Source organism: Rhipicephalus microplus, chromosome X (assembly GCF_043290135.1).
Source record: "Rhipicephalus microplus isolate Deutch F79 chromosome X, USDA_Rmic, whole genome shotgun sequence".
NCBI lineage: Eukaryota > Metazoa > Arthropoda > Arachnida > Ixodida > Ixodidae > Rhipicephalus > Rhipicephalus microplus.
Genome location: NC_134710.1, coordinates 97,986,286 through 98,006,923, shown reverse-complemented (window position 1 = coordinate 98,006,923; position 20,638 = coordinate 97,986,286). Strand labels below are relative to the sequence as shown.

Sequence of the window (20,638 nt, the reverse complement as noted above, 5' to 3'; positions counted from 1 at the left end):
ATATTGTCACGGGGTTGTGACGTCGACGAAGGGGAGCAGACAGTACTATAAAAAATAATCTATTTATTCAGCCGAACTTGTGGCCACGTGAAAAGAAATTAAGATTACAGCGAGACACTGGCACTGATAGCGGCGAAAAGAGCGCCGGCCGTCGATCAACTGACAAGCGGCGAAGCGTGTCGGCATTTATACCCTTGCCATCGAATATTCTAGCGTTATCGCTAGCAGCGACGTAGGTTTCAAAAAATTTGTAATGTTCACGAAGTGGGCGTGATCTTAACAAAACAATGTACTACAGCCTCGAAGCTTCGAAAACATTGTGGACGCAGTTTGCGCTGATCGTAGTGTAACGAGGCGATAAACGAACGTGGCATTGCCCCCCTCTGAAAAAGGCATTGTCCCGATGCTTGAACAAAAGAAGAAGATGCAATAATAAAGACAATAAACTATGAAACAAGCGATAAAGCACAGCAACAACAACAAAATACAGTTCTCAGGTTCGCGCATGAATTGGCTTGATTGATTGATATGTGAGGTTTAACGTCCCAAAACCACCATATGATTATGAGAGACGCCGTAGTGGAGGGCTCCGGAAATTTTGACCACCTGGGGTTCTTTAACGTGCACCCAAATCTGAGCACACGGGCCTAGAACATTTCCGCCTCCATCGGAAATGCAGCCGCCGCAGCCGGGATCATCAATTGGCTTGAGGCGCATGCATGGAGGACTTCTGGTTGAGCACGGCGCCGTTGAGAGTTTGTAATGCCGTCGGGAACAACCTCGTAGTCGAGTGGGCTGAGACGTCGAATAATTCTGTATACGGTCCGAAGTACCGTCGCAGAAGTTTTTCGCTGAGCCCACGTTGGCGTATCGGCGTCCATACCCAGACACGGTCCCCGGGCCGGTACGTCACGAAGCTTCGTCGAAGGTTGTAACGGCGTCCTTGGGCTTGCGAATGTTATCGGGTAGTGTCCCGTATTCTAGATGTAGTCCTCACTGCCTGCGGCTAGCTTGCTGATCAATGTTGGCTTCAACGTCCTTTTCACGATGTGGACTTGGCTCACGGCTGGAGGGGGGCGTTCGGTACATGGATCGGTAAGCACCTCCACCAGATGTCACGGGGTCGTGACGTCGACGAAGGGGAGCAGACAGTACTATGAGGAATAATCTGTTTATTCGGCCGAACGTGTGGCCACGTAAAAGGAAAGTAAGATTAGAACGAGACAGTGGCACTGATAGCGGCGAACAGAGCGTCGACCGTCGATCAACTGACAAGCGGCGAAGCGTGTCGGCATTTATACTCTTGCCACCGAATATTGAAGCGTTATCGCTAGCGGTGACGTAGGTTCCAGAAAAACCTGTAATGTTCACGAGATGGGCATAATCTTAATAAAACGATCTACTACAGCCTCGAAGCTTCTAAAACATCGTAGGCGCGGTTTGCGCTGAACATAGTGTAACGGGGCGATAACAAAGCTTGAGAAACGAACGTGGCAATATTTTAAGGGCCATATATGACATTCACGTGATGGTTCCCCGCAATCTTCCCCAACTGCCATTGTCTAGGGACGGTCTTATAGTTGCCTGTCACATTCGTACTGCTTCTGACGATGAGCAGCATAATGTCAAAAATGTTTCAACATTTTAACAAGCGGTGTGACAAGAGAAACATGAAAATGAATTAAAGTTGGCCTGTACTTACGGTAGTAAAAGGATGATAAATAATACTTTTATATAGTACTGACAGTCACACCTTGATGTGAAACGTGCAGATATTTTATCGCTATGTGTTCGTTGTTCACTTGCGACAACACACGCAACGTATCTTGATTGATAGGTGGGGTTTAACGTCCCAAAGCTACCATATGATTATGAGAGAAGCCACGCACCATATCTTGATGGATCATGTACACAATGCATTCAGACCTTCTCATCGTAACTTTCACCTTTTTAGAAAGTGCAGTGTGCAGCAGCGGGAAATAAAGTGGAATGTACACAAAATACCCCTCAGATTGGTAAAGCAAATATGCATCGGTGGCATGAAGTTATTGAGTGAAAGTCACTTAATGGGACAACAAAGAACACAAAAATATTAGCCGCGCGTTTTATACTTTCTAGGCATTGCAAAGCACACTTCTGGACATATAAGTTATACCTACGTTGTTTACAGTCATTAGAAATACGGAAGCAAAGATGTGAATTACGAACACTGTTATAAATAGTATAAAAGTCCAATTAAATTTATAAACGAGAATATAATCGCGCCACAAAAAAAAGAATGAATTGTTTTTTTTTCTTTCCTGGTTTTACAATGCTCATGGCAAAACACGTGGTTTTTTTGTTAACGCATTTTAACTACAGAGGCCTCTTGCAACAGGTGTGGTAGGTTCTGATAGGTACTGCTTTAAAACTTAGTTAGGGCGTGTTGTCATGAGGAAAATCTCTTTTTTTGCTGTGATAACTTTTCTTTTACCTTTTTGCCGTTTTCTTTAGTCTTCCCTGTAATAAGCTTGTCTTCAGCAGTTGAAAATTGGTTAAATACCAGCGAATACCCAAGATGAGCCAAGTGAAAACTCGCTGCTTGCCATTTGAATTGTCCTTATGGCGCTATTTGCAGCGACTGCTTCACAATGCGTTTCGACATAGCCAGCAAGGCACAAGTGTAACAAACTCGGTTGGAAGGGAAGCTGAAAACGCCACTCTTCTTCACTGACTCCGCTGCGAGACATCCTCAATAATAATACTGAGCCATCGGTCTGCTTGAGCTTGCAGGAAATGGTTTTGCACAAAATGCACTTCGTGTTGCATTCGTATACACGGTGTTGAGCTTGCCCTCGAGCCCAGCATAGTATGGGGACCGGCATGACATCAACATAAGCTAATTTTAGAAGAAATTCATTGTAAGTCTTCTGAATACTTGCCGTGAGGTATTTTCTCAGAACATTCGTGGCAACCTTTCAACTTGTTCTAGTCGGTTACTTGCCCCTTGCGGCAACCTTGCGCTTCTGCAATACTAGAATACCGCCTTGGCTGCTTTCGTGTTTTGTATAAAGACGTTGCCTGTGAGTGCGAGACCCCATCAATGTGTATGTAGCCGTCGAGTGTTGAGGATGGATACTGAGCACTCAATATTGACAAAAAAAAAAAAAAAACTCCGGTCAGACGTGTCGCTAGGTAATAATAACAGCACGCGCTAGCTCTCAGCGATGTTATATATACTTAAACACTGTCCGCAGCTCACCGCTCCTCTCTCAATATGTAACGAGAGTAACCCTAAGTGAATAGGAACTGTTCCGTTAGACGGCAGAAACTCTGCTTGTAACAAATGTATGGAGGGATAACTCGAAGGTTGTGCAGTAGTTTTCTCAAGTGGCGGGAATAAATAAAGGCAGGGGCCAGTAACGCACGATTGTGAGTGCATAATGTGGAAGACTCGCGTTAGTTTGACCCCGTAGTCAACGAAATGTGTGTCTTTAATCTGCTAGGAATGTGCCGCCAGAGAGACAGAGTAAGCGTTGAGAGATGTTGTCGCTCACTGTGGGTTTTTATATTGTTCGCAGGCTGCAGCAATCTTCGTATGCATCATTTATTTATTTGTCTGCGTTTCATATATACGTGCCTGCAGTTGGTACCACTACTCTTACCAAGTATAGGTCAATGCTAACACAGCTCAGGAAACTACGACAAAATCTGGAGGAGGAAATATATAGCCCAATGCAGTTATCGCACTTTCGTGTTTCAGTGGAGTCTTTGTTCTCTGCATGTTCAGTGGAGACTTACGCGGGCTTACCACAGCATTCCGCCCCCTATAAACTGGCTGGCTGCTGCAACAAGATTCTCTGCTGCCATTTTCACGGACTGTATGTGCACGCAGTTCGCCATCAGTGACTAGATTATCAATCGTAAAAGTGCGCAACACAAAGGGCATCGCAAAGACTTCATCTCATGCCGCCTACAGCCTTCACTCGTATACAGTTTCGCTGGCAAGCTGTGGACGGCGGCAAAAGCAATCATTGCTACGTCGCTTAATTTTCCTCTTAAACAGAGTTCTAACTCGTCTTTTTTTTCCCCACCAACTGTTTAGACGTCGTTATTAGCTCTGCAAGCTTCTAAAAGTTGTGCTTGATAAGAAAAAAATGATGGGTTCATTATGCTACACTTAATTGTAGTTACCAGAATACAGTACGTTAACAATGCTCGTAATTCTCAGGTCAAATATTTCTTCAAGATCGATTAGCCATTATTTCTACACAACATTTACTTGATGACTTTACTTTGAAGGAGATACAACTGACCACCTTTACTGCTTTGTTATCTACACAGAGCGAAATATGTTATAGGTGTAGTCAACGTTTCCCGTGAGTTCAAGGCTATCAAAATAAGGATATGTTAAAGGAAATGGATGCAGTGTTAGTCTCAATATTGCGCCTCAGTTTTCAAAAGTGGTAATCTACCAAGCCTCACGCTGTAAAAGATTCGTAATATTCGCGCTTCATAGCTTGTTTTTTACGAAATCACAGGCGGTGAGCCGATTAATAAGCTGGAAGGTTGGCCCATTAATAGAGAAAAATGGGGGCGAAATGGTGAAAAAAATAAATGACGGGAGAAAGGAAGACAGCGGGCTCAGCGTGTAGCGCTCGAAGAGTTATGGGCAGTGTGCGCCGTGTCTTACACAAAAAGCGTTCAAGTCCCGTGCTCTTTCTCTTTCCTGTTTCGAGATCTGGCAAAAGGAAAAGCAAATACGCCGGCGCGCTTTTTCTATACCATGTAGCGAGAAAATAAAGAGGTTGTCTAACTGTTTTCAAAGCATCAAATAAAAACTGCGAGCGATGGAACACATTTACTCTCGAATAAAAGAAAGGGTCCGAAACCCTTCTTTTTTCTTTTTCCGCGGAGTCTGCAAAATCTCGGGATCACGGCTCAGGGTTTGAACAAATTAAGCGACTGAAATGGTCGGAAAACTACGTCGACCGGTCCAAGTCAGCGGCGGAAAAATAAAAAAAAAGGCAAAGATGAAACAAGCGGCGGCGGAGTCCCAATACGGAATTAAGCTGACCGAATGCAGCGCCGAAGCTCCAAGGAAAACTGAGGCCGGGATTTATGGCAGTGACGTCTCCCCTTTCGGCTTTCGCGTTTTGTCCCCCCCCCCCCCCCGGCTCTTCCTTTTTATTCTTGGAAGCCGATCGTGACCCGCCTACGTGTTGTTCAATTATACGCTAGGCTATCGGGAATAGGGGGGAAGCACGTGGAAGAAAAATGAACGACTTGTGTTATAGCTGCGACAGCCTCTTAGCTTTCCGCTCCTGTTGTTATCTCTCTGCTTTGTGTCCGCCGGATGCCCTTTGGTGCGCCTCTAATAGGCGGCCCGATTGTTCATGTACGCATTCATCGATCGAGCACATCAGCTTCCTTTCTCGCACCTCCCCCGGCGCTCTTTATCCCCGCTCTGCACGCTGCTCGTGGCCTCTGACTCGCCTGCAAAGCTTTGAAGAGCACTTCGGAAGCATTTAGCTCACTGGCTTCACCGGATTTAACGAACAGACAGCTCTCCTTCACTTTTTTTTTCTCGCGCCTTGCAACGGACGCGAACGTCACTGCTAATCTACATGCACCGCCGCTGTCTTAGAAGCCCCGTGCACTCCCGTTCAATTCCTTAATCACCGCGCTGTCGATTCAAGCAGACAGCTTTCTACTGACTCTATCTTCATTTCTCAACGAGCACAAAGTAATCGTGAAGATATGCGCGACAAGAAGAACAAGACCTCGCGGCTTAACGTGCTTGTCCAATGTGTTCTTTTGTGCGCGTGTGTTTCCCCCTTTTTCGCGCAGCGAGCCCTTTTGTTTCGCTTGGCTGGCTCTTTAAAGGGCACCAGCTTATGGGGGCACATTACTCGCTCAATTCCTAGGCACGACAGACAAGGCGCGTTGTGGACATTACTCGCTCAGTTCCCAGGCACGACAGACAAGGCGCGTTGTGGGCGTTCGCATTACTGACTCACTCTGCCCCTGACTGCTGTAGAATGTGATATGTACTACTTATACCAGGATAATTAAGCAATCTCTCATCGAATTATGTAACTAGGTTTTGCGGTGTATGTGTGTGGGTCTGACTCCAGCGTTCCCAGCATCAATAGCTTTTTTTTTAGGGGCGGAGCTCCTTAAGGCGTTGGTCGTGCGTCTCCTGTACATAGTAGCCCCCTCTAGTTTCAGTTCTTGGAATGTCCGCTGTGTGGCGGTACTTGTACGTGATTAATATATGATGAAAACTAGTGTGATGGTGGTACTTGGAGTGTTGATTAGATGAACTCACGGACAGACATACGTACAGACGGACGTACAGACAGACGACAGATGGATGGACATACAGACGGACAGGCAAATGAACGGATGGATGGACATACATACAGACAGACAGATGAAGAACGAACACAGACAATTGAATAGATGGATGGAGGGACAGACCAAAAGACAGACAGACGGAGTCAGATGGACGTAAGCACGGGCGGAGAGACGAGCGCAAGCATGGACAGACGGACGGACGTCTGGACAGACAGATGAACGGAAGCACGGACAGACGAACGGCAGCATCCACGGACGAATAGAGGTATGGATGAACGAATGGATGGATGCATGGACGGATAAATGCACGGACGGACATACGGATGGATGCATGGACGGATGGAAGCATGGACGGATGTATGAACGGAAGCACGGACAGACGGATGGAAGCATGTATGGACGGAAGCAACGATGAACAGACGGACGGAAGCATGGATGGATGGAAGTACAGATAGACAAACGGACGGAAGCATGGATGGACGGACGGACGGAAGCACTGATGGACGAACCAATGGAGGCACATACGGACGCTTCACTTCACTCATAATCATTCACTCCATAGATATGCTAAAAATTTTTTTCTGTCTATGTATACAGGCATTAAACAACTTTAAAATTTCTCAGTAATGAAAACCTACTGCGTCTTTCTTGTTTCTAAATAATTTTCCAGTTCGCACCACAGCTTTTTATTTATATAATTTTAGTAATTTTCAGCACATCAAGCAACTTCGATGTTCTCCGTCAAGCTAGTGCACAACCAAGCCAAGCGTTTCAAATGCAATGAAGACACCATTCAAAATATTCAGGCACTTCAGGCTATACTGCACATGACGACAGGTGGAACCTGTTCTGCGTGACCAAATGGAGGAATAAATTTGTGACATGATTGCGTCTAACAATACCCCCCCCCCCCCCCCCCAATTTTCTTCGTAAACATGACACTGAAGATCGCTTAATTATTTTCAGTGATTAATACCTGCTGTTCAGTGGTGCTATTCGAGTAATTTTTATTCTTGCTTCTTTACCATGATAGCGTTGAATAGTTTGTTTCGCAGAAATTGTGGAGTTGGTGTCCTTTACTGTAAGGGAGAAATCAGCGTTCTCCGTTCGCGACAATTTGAGAGAGACACAAGTAAATTTAATGGTAAAAGAGTGTTGAAGGCCCAGCCATCGCAAAGCAGTCAGGCGTATAAATCATCTTTATCAGCAAAAACATCCACAAAGAGAGCAGTTGCGCAGGTTCGGATGTTACCTCGCCAACGAGTTGTGGTTAATTCACAAGTATTCACTGATTCGCAGAAGCACGAGTTATGGCGTAGTGAGCACTTCGCAATTTCACTTTAGCTAGGCAATCTGAAATAGTTTGAAACAGCCAATGTTACTCGGATAGACATTCACGCCCGTCCCTGCGGACACCTAAACCATGCCCCTCCGGGCATGGTTTAGGTGTCCGCAAGAAAGCGAAGCGCGGCTAACAATTGAGAAGGCGATGCGAAGAGGGAAAGATTAGGCTATCGCGCTCTGCTCTTGAATGTGAACCTCAAATGTCTACCTTTTTTTTCCTTTACATTTAACACGGTTTCTGTTCCTCGGCTTCTCTGTATCGTGTATGGTGTAATGCAGGTCTCTTCTTTTCTTTAATGTTATTTTCAATGTCTTCGATTCTCCCCCTAAATTCGGCTGCATCATCTGTAGGGTGAAAAAAGAAAAGAAAGAGAATCCATGGCTTCTCACAAGCAAGAAGACTCATAAATAGAATACACAAAACGAACAAATCAGATGATTTAATCTTAAAGTTATACAATCTCCGTGCCTTAGAGAAACGAGCCGTGAACTAAAAAGACAAAGTATACTTTATCAATTATCAGACAAGCTCATGGAAAATGTCTGGAAATTACCGTGCAGTCATTCCAAATATTTATGATCAGAACGTGTAGCAATTGTCACCACAATTGAAAATAGAGATAACGATTTTTTTCATCTTTTTTTATAGTGTACATTGTTTTTTAGTTGCTACTTTCCTTTTATTGACGGGCGTTCGTAGATTTTACCGCAAGCCCTATGATGAACAAACTAAACACACTAAAGCAACGTCTAACTTCGCGTCATGCAGGAAGTGTAGCAGTCAATCGGCAAAATTGTCCATCACTCAGAATTAGTCGTATAAGCAACCTATAACGTCACGTTTACTGCTTTTCATGGCTCGTATAAATGAACGCACTTATGACCCAAAGTGTCACAATAGCCAGCTAATTATTTAGAAATTTTCTGTCGTCGGTCACGCAGTATTCGCCGCATAAAAATGCATGAATAGCTTTAGCAAGTACGTGTTATCTTATCGCAGATTGTAATTGGGTGTTTGTGTTCAGCATGTGTTCGAACAAATGAAACTATCGCAAATGCAGTTCCTGCTTCATTAGATTATTACTTTCATGTGTTTATAACGTTAAACAAGCCTTGTAACAGAGCAAAAGCAATAATCAATTACAACTATTCTGTTGAAAAAAAAAACTGCGATTAAACGCGCGATTGCTCACTCCATTAGTGAAAAATTATTTGAAAGGCAGGGTCAATTTTATAACGTATGTTGCACCACTTTTTTGAACACGTATTTACAGAGAGCTTCTTTGAAACATCGTTTTCTATTTGCGTGATTAATTTGTTTCTTGATAATTTATTTTATTTATTAAAGCAATGTAAAACTATAGAAAACCGGAAGTTTATTCGAATTTCTTATAAAATTTTCTCAGCGCCCACACAACAGCGATCGATGGTACTCACTGACAAAAAAAAATTGCCTGCTACTTGACCTTTTCTGCTGCATGTTGTCGACATACATTTTTCTCTGCGATGTTTGTAATATTGTTTGGGAAATTTCTCATTATCTTGCGCATGTCCCAGTGAGGTAGCCTTGGTCTATGTAATGTACTGTATATGTACACCTTGTTTTCGCCAATAAACCGAGTCATGAGCTAGCGCTTGTTAGTTTTGTTTCCTCACATTCTTGTTTCTTGTGTGCTCGCTGAGAAATACTTCATAAGAAATTAATAAAACAAGTCAACATACTCTAAGCTTTTGGATATTCCTTTAATTTAATTACTTTTCTTCACGTTATTTCAACTGAACAACACGCATTTATTCATCTGTTCTTGTACTCGTTCGCGCATGTACAAAATGCATGCATAGCGTTGTGGCACTATTGCTTCGAAGCCTTAAGCGCAAAGAAACGAAGTAAAACTAGCAATATTATATAGTTCGCATGAACAGGAAGGCCGAGCCTGCCACCAGGGTCCTTTTTTCACGTGCGTGTCCTTCTGACGCTACTTTTGCTCTTTGCAAGCACAACTGTGGTGCTCTGACGCGTCCTTCCAGGAAAACCGAGTCCATCCATCACGTGGTTCAGGAATGGCAAGGTCATCACCAACCTGACACGCACATCAACTCGTGGTAACATACGCAGCGACGCAATCATCTCGAGGCTGGAGCGTTCAGACCTGCTGTCGGTATTCACCTGTCAGGTGTCCAACAACATATCGCCGACCGTTTCTTCATCTGTCAAACTTGACATGATCCGTGAGTGGCAGAGCTTATTGACCGAGGCTCTTCTTGTACGCTGTTTCTCTCCCTGTAGTTCAACTATATACGTTAGAAGCTGTGAATATTCAGGTAAATTTCTGAATGAGTTGGCGCTATTTTACTTGTGGGCGCACGTGCTTGCTTAATTTGTATAGTGACAGTTTTGCCGTACAGCTCAATATTTTATTTATCGCGGAATTGTGCTTTATAAGTGTGAACCCAAAAACGCGCTTATATTTATGTTCCGAAATGTATTTAAAGTGACAAAGCGTTTGTTTGACAGGTTAGTGCTTGTAGTGCCAGGTGAGCGCCCCTAAGTTCAGTGCCCTTAGTTTCGATGAACTCTAAAAATTCCCACAGTTAGGAATTCAAGGTTGTTAGAACCTGTAGTAGCGGTGACTTCCTGCGGCTTCTGTGAGGCGGCCATGGTGTGCGTAGCTTGCCGTATACTAACAGCAGACGCGAGTCTTGATTAGAGGTGGAGCTGTCGGCGTACCTCGCATCAATTCTCACTCGTGTCAAAGTACCTGTGCCCTGTATCACACTCGCAGTGCGCCCTCTGGATGCTGTGGTGCGCCGTGGCGACACGCCTCTGTCAGCCGGAATCCCGGTAGAGATCGTGTGCGAAGCGATGGGTTCCCGGCCACCAGCAAACATCAGCTGGTGGCGAAACGGCGTCCAACTCAACCAGACCTTCAACCACGTGTCGGCGGACGGCAACGTCACCACCTCGGTTGTCAACTTCACGCCAACGAGCGCCGACAATGGCCTCCAGCTCATGTGCCGGGCCGAAAACCCGCTGCTGCCCGGCGCGGTGGCCGAAGACGTCTGGGTCATGCGCATCTACTGTAAGTGCCCCCTGAGGCCTCACTGCAGACAATTGGCAGTAGATATCCAATGGCCATTCAACGTGCGCGATAACTTGCGAGTGATCTCGATAGACATTTTGTGATATTTCGAAGGCTTGCTGGGTTCATATTGCCAGGTTGTTTTTCTGAGGTGATGGGAAATACGCAGTAAAAGCTATTGCCTGCATATGCTTCTGTAAGTGATTTTATGTATCATCATGCTGGATTATCGCGAATAATTCTGGACCTTTCCTCATGAGATTTCGTAAGCTGCAATAAACCGCCCCACCATGGTGTTCTAGTTGCTAAGGTACTTACTTGGCTCTGACCCGCAAATCGCGGGATCAAATCCTGGCTGCGGCGGCTCCATTTTAAATGTAGACGAAAATACCGTAGGTCCGTGTCCCAGGTAGTCGAAATTTCCGGAGGCCTCCACTGTGGCGTCTCTCATAATTATATTGTGGTTTTGGGACGTTTAAACCCCACATGTCAATCAATTAAAGCTCCAATAAACCACTACACGTGGCTCAATGGACAGCGATTGTAACAGAGAGAATAGATAGATAGATAGATAGATAGATAGATAGATAGATAGATAGATAGATAGATAGATAGATAGATAGATAGATAGATAGATAGATAGATAGATAGATAGATAGATAGATAGATAGATAGATAGATAGATAGATAGATAGATGGTATATTTGATGTCTCCAATTTTCCTAACAATTTTGTATATTATACCCGTGTTACTGAATAGCTAGAAACCACATTTTCTTTTCAAACAAAAAATTTTCGAGCCAAAAAAATTGAGAAGCATCGCCCGGTGACAATGGCCATTTTACAAAAAGTGCGTTTTTGCTAATTCGCGATGATGTTAAGAGTGTTTAGAGTTATATATCACAAATATTTTTCTGCGTAGCACAAATAAAAGTATTGTAGGAATAGCTCGCTGTATGCTTTCTAATTCTCTACATGTTAAGTATTTTTTTAAATTCCTGAAAAACGCTGTGTTATAGAAACTTGCTTCTTTTCAAGGCGAGATTTCAGCTTTTGTGACGGCCATGGCTTGTTCATATTAACATCACTCATATTTTTTTATGTTAATAATTATTCCGTGCACTCAAACTTGTCTATTAATATTTGAAGTAGTAAATTTTGTAGCTCAGAACATCAAAAATAAAAGCTTTTGTCAGTTTGCAAACTTATCATAAAGTCCCATCTCAATTTCGTTCATAAGTATTTAGATTGTTCTCAGAAGACTGCGCTATCAAATTATGAAAAAAAAAACATGTAGCATTATTGTTAACGGAACAAACTAACGAATTTGCAAACATTGCGTTTGCAGAACGTGTTCGGTACCACGCAAATGCCATCTCTTGTGCCAAGAAAATAAAATAGCACACTTCTTCATTTCAGATTTTCCAAAATAACAGTAATAACGTATTGTTTGCTAGTGCGAAGTGTTCTCCAAAAAAAAAAACAAGTAGCACAACCCTTTGATTGAAATGCATTTTGAGTATACGTCGAAAGGATTGTGCACAAAAAAAAAATCGGGGACAAGAAGAAACAACACAAACACGAGCACAACTAACAACACTCGTGCGGCTATCCCCATGTTTTTGCGCGAAACCATTAAAATGAAAGTTTTGCAACTTGGTCGACATGCACTTTTGTTTTGTTTCAGTGTATTTTAGTTCACGACATTATTGCAATGCTTGTCGACGTGCAGCATGCACCCGTTTCAAGTCTAAGTATTTGTTCTTTGTCTCAGTAAGCGGCCTAATACAAAATCAATGGAGCTTCACGAAATACTGTATAGGTCAGGGTTACCTTCTGACGCTGTTATAAATTAAGAGTCCCTAAACAGTGACAATGCCGACCGATGAGCACAGCACCACAGCGCAACTTTAAGACCGCAGCCACATATGCTTCGCCCAGCTTTGCCACTTTGCAACACGAAACGCTTCAGCGTAGATTGCGTAGGTTACATCATACATTCTTCTTTGGTCAGCGCAACCCAACCGTGTTCTCTGTGTGCGCATCGTATATACTGTAAGTGGATCTTGAGGTAGATCGAGTGCCCGCGCTCCGCACCTGACTGTAAGTGGAGTAGCGTGCATTGTGCGAGAGCGTGCAACGCACGGTGGTTTCATACGGTCAGCAATTGAAGTGATTGCGCAATCGCAAGGGCAGCCAAAGAAAACTGATAGAATCACGGGACCTACCCACGTGCTTGAGTGCTTCTAGAAACAAAACAAAAAGGAGGTAGTGGAAACTCTTTACACGCGTGCAAGGCGTCCTGTCATGGTATGTTTGCCAATGCAAACCAGGTGAGATACACACAAAGCATGCTTCGTCCGTTTCCAAGACTACTGTTGCCCCGCCGCGGTGGTCAAGTGGCCAAGGTACTCGGCTGCTGACCCGCAGGTCGCGGGATTGAATCCCGGCTGCGGCGGCTGCATTTACGATGGAGGCGAAAATGTTGTAGGCCCGTGTGCTCAGATTTGGGTGCACTTTAAAGAACCCCAGGTGGTCGAAATTTCGGGAGCCTTCCACTACGCCGTCTCTCATAATGTTATGATGGTTTAGGGACGTTAAACACCACAAATCAATCAATCAATCAATCACGACTACTGTTATTCAGATTTACGTAATCGTCACGTCTTACGCATGGCTAATGGCATATATTTTAAAAGTGAACAAAGTTGTGCGAGCAAAATTCAACTTCTTGACAACTGCTTTCTAGAAGCTCATCTCTTTTCTTGAAGAGACCTTGTGTATTATACCTTTTGAATACTGGGACTGCACAATATATAATAAAACGCAGTTAGAAATTTCACTGGTTAGCATCTAAGATACTGTTTCTGTTATGGCCGAACAAATGAAAGGAAAGGAGGGCACAGGTGAAGTGGCTGCCTTTGGACTGAATGACAACGAACACAAGCGAACTCGCGAACCACTCAAATGCATTTCATTCAAATGTTTTTTTTAATTTTTGGAGAACACTTCACATTAGCAGACAATGCGTTATTACTGTTCTTTCTGAAAATCAGGGAAGAAATTGAGCGCTATAGCGCTATATTCTTGGCACAAGAGATTTCATTTACGTGGTAGCGAGCACGTTCTGAAAATACTGCGTTTGCAAACTTGTAGATTTGTTTCTGTGAAAATGGTGCAAGATATTTTGTCAAAATATGATGGCGCAGTCCTCTGAGAACAGTTTAAATAATTTTTAGCAAATATTAGAGGGTTTTTTTAATCTAGGTTTTTAAAGCGCCCAACATTTTCATTTTATATGCTTTGAGCTACAAAATTTATTACTTCAAAAATTACTAGACATATTTGAATGCAAGAAATAATTATTCACATGATATACTATCAGTGTTCGAAATATGAAAAAGCTAGGGCTTTTACAGAAGCAGAAATCATGCACCCAATACGAGTAATTTTCAACAGCACAGCGTTTCTTTGTAATTTAAAAAAAATACCTGAGTGACCCAGAATTTAAAAAAAAATAGAATCAACGATTCCTTCATTACTTCAATTCATGCTAAGCAGAGATATATTCGTTATATATAGCTTGCGTCGCTGTCAGCATCATCGCGAATTATTGAAAACGCACCCTTTGTAAAATGGCCATTGTCACCCTGCGATGCGTCTCTATGTTTTTGTGGTTTGAGATTTTTTATTCGAAAACAAAATGTACCTTGGCGCTATTCGGTCATACGGTCATGGTATACAAGATTACGAGAAAACTCGGAGAAAATAAGTGAACCAGGTTTTTGAATCTTTCGTGAACTCGACCATTTTAATTTGCGCAAGCAGTGCAGACCAGTCGGAGATAACAGCCAAACCATCGATGTGTTCATCGTGCTATAAATGGCCACGAGTCAATAAGTGCTGCCTGCGTAGCTGCTCGTAACTTTACTATAAAGAGGTGATTTGGGCCAATGACTGCGGGTTCTTCAGGAGGAACGTAATGGATTGATTGATATGTGGGGTTTAACGTCTCAAGGAACATAATGGAGGCAGTGTCTTCCAAGTCTTTTATGGAGTTTCAGAGCTTGTCCCATTCCGACATCGTTGCGTCAGCCAACTTGCACATATCCAGGATCTGTTCAATATAGCTCGTTAATGATTGTTCAAGCTGCTGTGTGCGTTCCCGCAAGCGCGATTGTGTGCGCATCTTGCGCAGAGCAGGATGCCTAAATACGGCAAATATTCACGCCTTGAACTTGGGCGGAGTCAGTAACTTCGTGCCATGGTCAGTATACAAAAGGCTCGTCTCATCAACAAGGTAAAAAGAGGACATGGGTCAGTTTTGTGACGTTGTATTTATCCAAAATGTGTATTCTCTCGTACGTCGACAGCAAATCTTTCCACATCCTTATCGTTTGTGCCGTTGGAAGGAGGGGGTCCTTGAGGCGAGGCTGACCAGACTACACGACAGACGGGGAAGGAGGCATTTGCTCCTTCAACATTTTCTGAAGACGGGTCTTGAGACAGGGTAAATGAATGGTACGACATTGAAGGTTGGCCGTTAGTTAGGGTGTAGCTCTCTCCACCCCTTATAGATGCGTTTACTGCACACTGGTGTGTTAGTCTACCGGAAGCTCAACCACTGCTTAAGTTAGGGGCTTGGAGCCCGAGCGGTGTCCAGGATTCCTGCACAGTTGCGACAGACCCTTGAGATAGCGCTTGAAGGTATGCCCACTGTAGCGTCACTCTTCCCTACAATATTTTCCTCACCACCACTGACCATGGCGTTGCCACCTCTCCCCACCCCCTTCGCATTTTAGGAAAAAACCACCTGTTCAACGACGCTGTTTGTTTCTAAAAAATACTAAAGACATTTGGCTTGTTTTCATTACGCTGACAGAGTGTTGCAGTGTTGCGGTTACGCCAATTCCATTGAGAAGAATGATTGACACCGGTCAGTTTTTTTTTCGTAGGTTTTTGCTTGCCAAAGCTCTGTTCCTTCTACATTGAACGTGTTGTCTTGTAAGGTGCGTCGGACTAATATGTATTATTTACATATAATAGTTTTCAACAAAATAGTGCTTTTCCTTTTAGGAGCCTGCTCCTTATGCTCGAGCCTTGCCCATCTATCCCACCGTAGTAGCCACGCTCCCTCTGGAGCAAACAGACATATTTACTTGCACGTCCGCAGCAGCCGTACGTACTCAGCCTGCTAGCCATTTGCAATGGCGGGCTGCGTCCGTACGGCTGCTGCGAATGCGCAACTAAATCTGTCTAATGACAGGGTCAGAATGGAACGCGGTGCGCGCGTCTCTCTTCTTGCATAAGAAAGGACGCTGGGCAAGTGATGCTTGTGACTTCCGGTCGAATTCGCCAATTTTCTCGGAGTAGAGGGTACGTGGGCGCTTCAACGAACCTTCGCGATAAAATAATAATAATAATAATAATAATAACGAATGGTTGAGGTGCAAAGTCCTAAAACGTTCACTGCTCCTGATAGGGCATGTATTTGTATGATGGTCGAGTGGATGTATAAAGGAATCATGGAATGATCATCACGGAGCAAGCTCGTTTATCATCATTCACTTCGTAGATATGGCGTCATTTTTTCCCCTTTTTTTTCTAGAATATAAGCCCTAGACGAAGAAATTTTTGCAAGAAAGGCTAGTATTTAGTACTATGTTAGTAGTGACACCACATAAGAAACATAAAAAAATAAATAAAATAATATAAGCGATATGGGCACGTTGGCTTCTTGGTTAAGCATGCCAATGCTACAGACAAAGCACGCTTTACAGGGACAGTATTCTATTTCACATTGATTTGTAAGCACAAGCGACACTGAATACGTTTACATAGCGTACAGAAGGCATCAAAGTGAGTCGTTCCGTGCTTAAAACAATACTTTTCCTACTATCACCAGCGAGATTTGAATTCTGCTGGTGCAGTCGGGTTAATCTACACCGAAACCGCCTATTCCTGCCCAAGTTCTTCACGCTCTGCTCTGTGCTCTCCTGAACTGTCATCTGCGTTGCCGCGCAACATGCGTGATTTGTAATCAGTCCAGGATATTGTACTCCGCACACACTCAGAGAGGGCTGACAATGAGAGGGCTGACAGTAGCCAATAGAGTCGACGCAGAACGCGAATCGTGTAGCATTATTTGTAAAAAAAAAATGTCGCACTATCAAATGCAGTTCAAGCCTTCTGTTTTCATCAATGGCGAGTGCACCAGCATAGAAAGGCGCCGAGGTCGCATTTTTACTGCCTTTTTAAGCGTGATGTGCGCCTGCGCTTTGAAGCCATCCTTAAAACACTTGTCCACCAATGAATTATTCGCCGCGAAGCACACAAAGACAACGGTAAGATTAGTGCCTCCCTCAATTTCAAGACTAAGTACTAAACCTCAGACACTATTCAGGCACTATCTTATCAACACGGTGAGTGAGCATTGTTAATTACCTCTGACTTGGCAGTTTCACTGGTTTTCTTAGAAAAGTGATTCTGTACGATTACGTTACGAGAATGAGTTGTTTGGAATAATTTGGCAAGAACAGGTCAATTTATGAACATTGCGCGTAAAACACCGCTGACTGCGGTTATTGAGATGTATATTCGAGCACTCGTGCACCTATATGTGGCGAAAAGATGCTGTATCTTCCACTCGGCCTCGTTCTTGTTAGACGCACCAGGTAGCGACGCATTAGCTCAGGAGTCTGGCGCGACGATCTTCAGCATGCGAAAACTTTGGGGGAAAATGGGGTTGTCAATAATATAGGCTCCGGGTCTTTCTGCAGAAAATAACAACGGCATTAATTGACTCATTATGCTTCGGCCAGTCAAGTAATGTACTACTGTAGCAATTATAAGCGCACTGTTCAACTTTATTTTATAATGTTAATTTCTTCATTTTCCCCAATTATACAACGATATCTGCGCACAAGTAGATCATTCTGGCTAACACATTTGCATAGCATAATTGGCTGTTAAATTATTTTTGCATGTCATTCATACCATTCTCGAAAAAATCCTTTCGGAAAATAATTTCGGTTCGCTGTTTGTTGGCTTGGCTCGTTTTTATTTTATTATAAATTTTGTTTTTATTAAGAGTTCAAATAATGCACGAGCAAGTGAAGTTCATTCAGAAAGCTCAGATATCCATTCACGCATCCAACGCCATTTTTTGTTACTTGTTTTGTACTTTACGAGCCAGCACCCAAGTCAGTTGTCCTTCCTAGCGTTTGTGTACTTAAGACACATGCATAAGCACTGAAAGCGTTAGGCTGAGTTTCTTTCCATGGTACAATCTGTACGCAACGCCGCAGGTCCATATTTCATCAAAAGGGAATCTATCTGCGCTACTCTCACATCACCCATCGTTTCTGGAAGTCCAAATGGTCGACATTGTTTCGAGTTCCTGCTATTCTTATCGTAAGTCACCAGAACTTTGAACGAAGCGTGGTACCATTTCAGAATAAAGCGCGGAAGAGGGGATCGCGCACCCACTTTTACCAGCGAGACACCCATACACGTCGAGGGAGCCACGCCTTGTTAGCAGAGTCGGCTCGGAGCAGACGGCCGTCTCTCCCGAGACGTCTTCGGCGGCCCAAAGGGATATCTTACCTGGGCTCAGAAATAAAAAAAAGAGGGAGAGACTTGGTGGCGCTATCTCTGCTGGGCGAGCTACAGCAGTTCAGTGGGGCGGCCCGAAGAAGATTTCGCGCAGCCTGGCTGAAGAGCGCTCGCTTGCAGCAGCCAGGGAGAGCAGCAGTTCTCCTTTGATACACCGGGCCGCGCTTCTCTAACGACGCTAAATCGTTTTTCACCGAAACGGAAGGAGAAAAAAGCGCCAATGCCGCCCAGCGGTCTTCCTCTTCGCGAAGATTAATCTCTGTCAGCGTCGTTTAAGGCGAGTGTCCTCCTGCGTCTTCCTCTCTTTTTGTGCGCGTGCTGTCCTCTCGTTCAGTTTTCTCTGCTCCTATGTAGCTACCACTTTGGCCCACGCTTCGGTAGCACCACCGCCGGCGACAACGAGCGGGCGTGCGTGAATTCAATCGCCGCACACTGCTGGCCGCCTTGATTGCGCGTCGCGTTCATGAAACAGTCCGCCGCGCCGAGTCCGCACATTGTTGAGGTCGGGCCAGCGCGCCGGTCTTCTATCTTTCGCGCCCCATTGCACCGTGCGGGAGGACAGTTTCGACCCCGGGCTCAAGTCTTGCTTAGCTGGGGAGGGTGGCGGCTTAAAAGTCCACGGTCACCACTTCCGATCGATGGCTCACGTCTGCCAACCCATTGGCTCACGACCTGACCGATCCCCAGATCCAGTCGACCGCCAGGTGCGACCCCGCTTCTACGGGAATGCTGGGTGGGGTTTCAAACTGACTTCGCAAGCAAGGGGGCCAGAAGCGGCACTCCCCGTACAGCCCTTGTTTTCGAAGCTTTCACTTCTCTCTCTCGCAATAAGAAAAAAAAAATTTGTGCAAGCACAGTACACTCTCACTGCATGTCAACACTAGATGACAATGCGCCTCCTCAATAGCCCTTACTGTAGCTACTTGCGCAATTCACGTCCCCACAGTTCGCTAGGCTATCTGAAATCAAACGAAAAAAAAATCTGTGAACAAAAGGTATCACGGATTCAATTACGCTTAAATGTGGCACAGATTGCTGAAGAAGCGCTTGACCAACTAAGGCAAACGAGGAAACAGTTGGACGCCCGCGCGAAAGAGTGACAGGCACCTGCAAACACTGATGAGTTACACAATGGAGTGGTTTTTATGCCTCATGAGCGATCAATATTGCTGGTTTGTCATAGTCGTACATCAAAATAATTTGGGCTATGATGATGTGACTGAACCTAAAATAATGACGGAGTCTCCACCTGGCCAAACACATTTCCACCTCTGCCTTTCTCTTTTCATTCAGGTCGAAACTGATGGGTATAACTGCGCAGTCATTTTGTTATCCGGCGTTAATTTTCCGCATTCAGCTAACCATATCGGATTCCCGGTGCAATGCCTGTAACAAATTTGTTCGCATAAAATTATGCCTTCCTATATTTCTCAACAATATTTGCTGCAGCATTGCCACCCTGTAGCGTTCATCTTGTGTGCGTGGCTTTCTCTCTCTTATCTACGTCTTTCTCGGTAGTCTTGGTCAGTCCTTAGTCAATTTAAAATTTTTGTGATTAATGGACCATTTTCTGCGAAAAAAATCAGTAAGCCAAGAAACTCGCTTTTAGATTGCGCCCCTCAGACACGTGGCCAAAACGATTGTTGCGCGATTTCAACCACCGCTCCCGCACTGCGTAGCGACTCGGTGGCCTCTCCCACTTTATCCTCTAAGCTCACTCGACGCAAGCCTTGCACAGACTATCCCCTGATGACGAGTACTCAATAATTCCTTCCCGGTGGCATAATTTCTTCTGGCTTTCTGAACATCAGTAAGCCTCTCAGCGTAACGCAGACAATCGCTTAGTTTTGTGATGTTCAAATCGCTTCAGCGCGAGGTTTTCTTAGGCTGTCTGGTGCACTGTCTGATGATGTTCTTTCTGGTACTAAGTCGGTTGGTATTACTATCGCAGTGCAAAGAAACAAGACAGGCACACGATGACGCACACAGCGCTACAATGTCACTGACATCACGTGCCTTTCTTGCGTGTTAATTCTTTGCGCAACCACAGTAATCAGAAATGTTCCTTACTAACAAGCCCACTTTGATATCTCTGGGAATTTATTTTACGGATAGGCAAATACACTTCAACGCTCAATGAAACCCACTATTGCAGTCTCAGTAGTAAAACGTTTCAGATATTTTTAGTAGAATTGCCTACAGCTGTCAAAAGCTAATATTTCACCGCAATAAATAGCCTCACAGACAAATGTAGCAGTGCA

The 20,638-nt window shown here is 44.2% G+C and overlaps 1 protein-coding gene across 1 annotated transcript in view; it reads left to right on the top strand.

Moving 5' to 3' along the window:
• LOC142775673 (synaptogenesis protein syg-2-like) overlaps positions 1–20,638 on the top strand; it is a 575,499-nt gene that overhangs the window by 424,216 nt on the left and 130,645 nt on the right. Inside the window, exons 4-5 of the mRNA XM_075877314.1 lie at positions 9,712–9,912; positions 10,467–10,763. Of these exons, the coding sequence (XP_075733429.1) occupies positions 9,712–9,912; positions 10,467–10,763 (498 nt within the window). The remainder of the gene's footprint in view (positions 1–9,711; positions 9,913–10,466; positions 10,764–20,638) is intronic.